This window comes from Acanthisitta chloris, unplaced genomic scaffold, assembly GCF_000695815.1.
Source record: "Acanthisitta chloris isolate BGI_N310 unplaced genomic scaffold, ASM69581v1 scaffold13006, whole genome shotgun sequence".
Taxonomy (NCBI): Eukaryota; Metazoa; Chordata; class Aves; order Passeriformes; family Acanthisittidae; genus Acanthisitta; species Acanthisitta chloris.
This window is the reverse complement of record NW_008678776.1, coordinates 20,957-27,341: the sequence shown is the minus strand read 5'-3', so window position 1 is coordinate 27,341 and position 6,385 is coordinate 20,957. Positions and strand designations below refer to the sequence as shown.

Genomic DNA, 6,385 nt, shown 5'->3' with positions numbered 1-6,385 from the left:
CTTGCCCATGAAGAACTGTCACAGTTGTACTGTCCTGCCTCAGGCTGCACCTCGCCAGCCAGGAGACATTGCTCATCTGGGTGTATTGTCAGAAAGCAATTTGAGGCTTCCCTTTATGTCTGAGGCAGATGGGGTTTTGTTCTAACCTCAGTGCCTGTCTGAGGTTTGTTTGTGAACATCTGGGAGCTCCAGGCATGGGAGAATTGGTGCCTGTGCTTAAAACCTGCTGATAGCTGGTGTTTGTTTAGCTGTTGTCTGAGCGTGTGAACATGGAGCTGTTTGCTTCATGGAGGTGCATGAGTGAGGCAAACAGTAAAGTATACATAGAAGTTAGACTTCAGTGCTGAGACCATGTTAATCTTTCACAAAAAATGTTCTGCTCAAGTGGTGTGCTGGAGATTTTCTTGTGTTTACGTTCCGCTTACAATAATTGTCTGAACTGTTGTTGTAAGGGCCAATACTAAGCACAGTTTTCTAATGAAAATTGCTTAGCTTCTGCAGTGGAAATGTTTTACTGTGCCGGGTGCTTAAGAAGTTGTCATTTCACCTGCTATTAAAATCCTTATTTTAGGATAGCATTGCTACTCAACTAATGTCCTGAGTTGAAACAAATGTGTGTAGTAGAAAACTTCAAATACAAAAAGCATTTTGTGTTTTTTAAGCTTTTTCTTTGCCTGAATAGACGTGTTGACATTCCCCGGAAGAGTGAAATGCGTTTAACCGACGATATGTCTCTTCTCTCATAGATTACAGAAGTTTGTGGAGCTAAGCGCGTGGGTTATTTTGGCCCTGCTCAATTTTACATTGCTCTGAAGTTAATTGCGGCAGCACAGTCAGGGTTCCCAGTACGGATCGAGAGCATTAAGAATGGTAAGTAGCAAATTTTGCATGCAGTGCTGTGCACTTGTTTCTCACTTTCTTTAATGCTTGTCAGCTCTCCGTGGTGGTAAACCTTTTCTTCTAACGTGTCTATGAACAATTTTAAGGAGCACAGAAAGAATAGAAGGTATTATTACATACTTTAAGTGACTGGTAGAAAATTGCAGTGAATTTACACATACGGCAAAGCTGAGACAACACTCCCCTCTGGAAAAGACATTACAAATGAGTGGTGTGAATGACAGCTGATCAGTGCTGGAGATGCATTTCTTTCTCACCTTCAGCCTCTCATCTTGACAGCTGTCCAGAGTGAGAGCTGATTACTGCTTCAGGTGGAGGCATGTTTGGGGAAGATGGGGTCAGATCAAGGGGTCCCTCTGTGCAGGGCAGGTTGTAACACTCATCTGTTTTGGCAAATAATTCTGCTGAAATAAAGGGGTAATGGTGACAAAATCATAGTGCTTCCTATCAGTAGGCATGAAAATGTGTATTAGAGGCAATTTAAAACAGCTTCATTCTTGCCAATGAATTGACAGTAATATTAAATGTACAGTTTTTTATGGAGAAAAATGCTTCTTGTAAGAGGCTTATCAAATCAAACTCAAGCAATGACGAGAGAAAGCAGGTTCCTTTTAGCTGTGAAACCTTGAGAGTGACTAAATGGAAGGAACTCTGTGTTCCTGCTTGGTGATGCACACACTGCTGCTCGAGCTCAACCAGGTTTGAACCCTTAGCTCCCACATCCCAGGCAGGTGTTCAAACCATGCCCCACAGCTGTGCTCTGAGCAAGAGGGCTTGTCACCATCTTGCTGAAGGAGCAATGCAGTCAGTCACAAGGTCAGAGAGAAGGTAGGAAAGGCAGGACCTACCCACAGCCTTGCAGTTGGGTCACTGCCCCAGCACAGCTTCTGTTCTGCTGTCCCTGGTATGGGCAATGGCACGTAAAGTTCACACATGTTACAGGGCACAGGGAGGAGGTTCCCAGGTCTGCCCCGTGCCAAGGAGGGTAAGCCAGGCTGACAAGCACATTCAAGCCTGTGAAAGCTGAGCTCCTGCAGTGCAGAGCTCCTGACCAAGTGCAGAGCTTCAGATGCAGCCAGCACAGTTCGGTTCAGTGCCCTGCTGGAATGGGGGTTTGAACCAAGGCTGAAGAGGGAAGGCCTGGGTTCGTTTGCCAGTTTTCCTTACAGCTTACGTGCTCTCTCTTGCATTGCTGTCCTTTTTAAGGATGTTAATAAAAAAACGGAAAAAAAAATCACAAAAAAACCCTAACAAACTAAATTAGCAACCTGAACTGAGATTTACTGTGTATGTTTTATAAGTCCAGCATCTGCAAATAGTCCATAAATCTGAGTGAGAAAGGGTACTTTCATTCCTTGTATTGATACCCTGCTTACTTACTGTTTCAGTAAAATTTGAGTAAAAATGCTTCCAGTGATAATTACATTTTCTCCAGAAATAGAGTGCCTTTAAAGTGGTATGAGTAACATGTACCAAACTCCACTTGATTTCTTTTTCTTCTTGGTAGCAGCTGTAGGTGTAAATGATTACAGAGGTGATGAATGGCTTTGCTTGGTTTTGAGCAATCTGTTAATTTTAATTGTATTGATCTTTCAGGGTGATTGTGCACCAAAATAAATGGTGTTTCTTCAACATAATTTGGAGCTGTCTTAAAGAGTGACAGAGTGTCACTCTCTTGCTCCACACAGCAGATGCAACCTGAGACCTTTTGACGTGGTCGTCTCACCCAGGCCTTGGTGTGATCTCTGAACCCTACCATTTTTAATTTCTTCCTTTTACGGTGGCATCGTTGAGGATACTCTGATCCTGACTGATTAATTCATCAGTCCCACAGTTTATGTGGGAAAGTATTGTTTTCATTACAGGCAAGGTTTTGAAGGCAGGAAATGAGTTTGCTGCTTGCTTTAGTCACATGCACAAGGCTTATTTCTTTCCCTTTGCATGAAGAGATTATATATTAAGCCAGTGAGTGTAGCTTTGTATCACATTCACATTTTATTAAGACACAAAATAATCAAAGGAGTTCCACACTTAAAAATGTTACAAAATCTAAATGGTAGTCTTTGATAGATAAATTTTTCATTTGTTTTGCAAGAAGATACTGCTTAAAGTGCTTCTAATGTTCTGTAGTCTCAATTGAATTTTTCTCTCTTTTAATAAAGAATTGCCTCTGCCGCGATTTATGGCGCTGAAAAATGACAGTGAAGTACGTTACGGGACTCCAGCAGAACTCCATGGAGTTAAATTTCAGGTTCCACATGCAACTTTGGAAAAAAATTCCTACAAAAGAACAGATGAAGGGGACAAACAGGTAAAAGGCTTGTCCCCTTTAGGCCAATATATCATTGTGCATCTTCCTATTGGGTCTAGTCCTGTGAATGTTTACACTCACATGGACTTGCTCAGTTTTCCAGTACTAGACAGGAGATGAACTCCTGGTGTGCAAATAATGCCCATCATGGCTGTGTTCTGGTTTTGATGTATCCCAGTTGGTTCTCTGAAGGAAATGTGTCTATATGAGCTTGTATAAAGCTGTCAGCCCTGTAATATTCTGTATAAGCTCTTTCAGTGTTGTCCTCCTACTTAATCCAGCATTGTGCCTTGGAGAGAACCAGGGAGAGGCAGCAAAGAGAAATGTGTCTGAGAAACAGAATAAGAAAGCAAGTGATTTCCATGGCCACTATGGTCCATAGTCACTATGGAAATACTCAGTTAGATAAGAGATGCTGAACCATGAGCCACTAATTTCTGGGTGGAATAAAGCTCCCAGGTTTTCTTCTGGAGTAGTCCAAAAGAAGTCTGCTTTTCTTTTGTCCTCAGTGAAACATGAATGTCCCAGTATCTGTTGTTCTGAGTTGCCAGTTTAATAAAAACTGTCTAAGGGAGACTTGTATTACCTGTATTTAGGAGAGTTGAGAGCGCTTGTTCAGATAGAAGCAGCTTCACAGTGCTGCATAATTTTCTTGAATATTGATTTGTATAATTTTCCCCCAGCCTAACATCTCTTCTGGTACCATATCAGGTCATGTTGAAAGTGCCTGGTGGCAGGCACTTTATCTTCCCAAAACGTGTGGGCACATTTATCACACGGTGCGTTGGCGTCAGTAACAGTGTTCCCAGCCTGAGGTCAGCCAACAGGAGTGAGCTGATGACAAGATACACAGGTGGAATAACAGGATGAGGAAGAAGAGCATGTATACCTGTCTGACTGTGTGTACTGGCACTGAGGCAGAACACTGCCCTCAAGCCCTAGGCTCCATCTAGGTTATGTGTGTTGGGTTGTATTTTCCTTTTTATTCATTAAACTCTTCCAGGATTACATCCTCTTCTCAATCTCAGTAAGTCAAAGGAAAGAGTTAGTTATCCAGTGATACCTACAGATTCACAGAGTGCTTAAAATACTGATTGAGAGATTAATTTTATTTTTTGTACATTATTTACATGAAAAATTATCTCCCACAAAGAGTGCACTTGCACTAACTAAATACATAAATTCGAAGATAGCCACTCACATTGAACCTTCTACATGTACTTCTTCAGGCATTTTTGGAAGTAAAATGCATTACCCCTAGAAGGCTTAGTACCAAAGTACCAAACTGTCAATGTTTTTTAAGAAGCCTTTTCTTGGAAATAAAGGGCCTGAGGATGCTGCAGTATTTACCTCTTCTTTGTCTATCATACCATACATGCTCAACATTACTTTGTTATTTCTTCTGTCTCAGAATTCTATTTTGTGTTGATGTGTTTTTGAAATAGGAACCCAAGTCTCCTCCCTTGTCTCCAATCTGCTCACCTCCTGCTTCTCCATCTACTTACCAGAGAATACCCCTGAGTTATGGATATGGTAAAGCAAGAAGTGGACTGGAGCAGCAACATGGAGGTAGAATAAAAATTGGGATGCATTGTATTTAATTCTTCTTTTCTGGGGTTTTTTTTTCTTTGTCAGAGGCATCCAAATTCCAAATGCAGCTGACAATCAGCCTAATGATTTAAAAATTTAATTAGACCTGTGTTTTGGAAAATGATTCGATCAACTTATTTTATTTTGACTGTTCAATCCTGTCTTCCTATTCACTTTCTATGAAATGAAATTTGTGTGTCTGCTCACAAATGCTGATACCTAATCTCTGACAAGCAATATATCCCAGTGGCAGAGAGCTTCTGACTATTGTTAGAGTGCATGATGCTTTTGGTTTCATTAGAGGGGAAGAAAAGCTCGCTCCTGATTTCAGTAGCTGCTGTATTAATTTTCAGATTGGAAGTGAAACTTCCTTTGCAGGAAAAGATAATAATCTCTCTGGTCTGAAATAACAATAGGACATGAATATAAAACCAGTCCCACGACGTAACTTGGACAATACAGATAGAAAGGCACTGCATAGATGCTCTGTCCTTCATCTTGTTTCCATTGAAGTAGGCAGCAAAATGTTCTGATTTTAATAAGATGGTAATGGGGCAGAAGCCAGTTCAGCTGTGTTTTTACAAGCTCCTGATACTGTAAGGCATCTGTGCTCTTGTAATTGCAACATGTGACCAAGTTGGTGGCAACAGTAGGCACTGGTGTACACCATCCCTCCATCATCCCTCCTGCTTTGGGTTAGGGTGTTCGCACTGAGTGAGGAGTGGAGCACGTTAGTCCTTCAGCTTTTGTCCTTGTTTACAAATCAGTGGGGAAAAAAACAACCTTTTGAAGCTCGTTACAGCTGTGATAAGAATGTGTTTGACACTGTAAGGTGCCTTCACATGAAAATTATACTAGCACTGAGTCACAGGCATTCACTGCAGTTTGTTCAGAGATGGGATTTTTTTTCCCCACCCCATGCTTGGCATAGCTGATCAAAACAGTGAGGCTCAATTTCTGAAATAAGCAACACTAGTGAGGTTGTATTCTGGTACAACACATGTTCTGCCCCAGTGAAGGAGATGTGGCAGATAGCCCACGCTCCAGACAGCTGAGCAGGACGCAGCCATTGGGACCTGCTGACCATGTTACCTGTTGTGTGCTCTGCTGTTTTCTGGAACTCTGTCCCAGATCTGTCAGTGCTATGGGAGAGTGTTTTGGGGGTTGGTTTTGGTTTTTTCCAAATTTGGTTGCAAATGTAACTTGCTTGACAAAATGGACTTTCATACTATGTTCACAAGCTAGATTCTGTCCTTATGGTATTTAGTTTTTCCTTTAGCCTAGTAAAATGTTTTGATTATCCTTTAATTTATATACTTGATTTTAAATGTCTGTAGCTCCTTATGAAGTCAGACACTGTACTCACCAGCAAGATGGGCCATCATCAGGGAATTACGGAGCCAAATCTGCACTCAGCTGTTCAACTCCTAATCGGGTAACAAATTGCATATTTTTGTTAGTAGTACTACTAATAAAACAATAGAGAGGTTAAATTAAAAATAAGCAGAGGATTCTCACTTTAAAAGAGGAAAGTTTTCTCCATGCTGTTTTTAGACTAAAGACTTAAGTGTGCTAGTATGGGGG

At 41.2% G+C, this 6,385-nt stretch overlaps 1 protein-coding gene across 1 annotated transcript in view; it reads left to right on the top strand.

Annotated features, from left to right (window-relative positions):
• Positions 1-746: 746 nt before the first annotated feature.
• The window catches only part of REPS2 (RALBP1 associated Eps domain containing 2), a gene marked incomplete at both ends in the record, with an annotated part of 25,757 nt that continues 20,118 nt past the window's right edge, over positions 747-6,385 (top strand). The window contains 4 exons of the mRNA XM_009077047.1: positions 747-870; positions 3,063-3,211; positions 4,657-4,780; positions 6,139-6,236. Of these exons, the coding sequence (XP_009075295.1) occupies positions 747-870; positions 3,063-3,211; positions 4,657-4,780; positions 6,139-6,236 (495 nt within the window). The remainder of the gene's footprint in view (positions 871-3,062; positions 3,212-4,656; positions 4,781-6,138; positions 6,237-6,385) is intronic.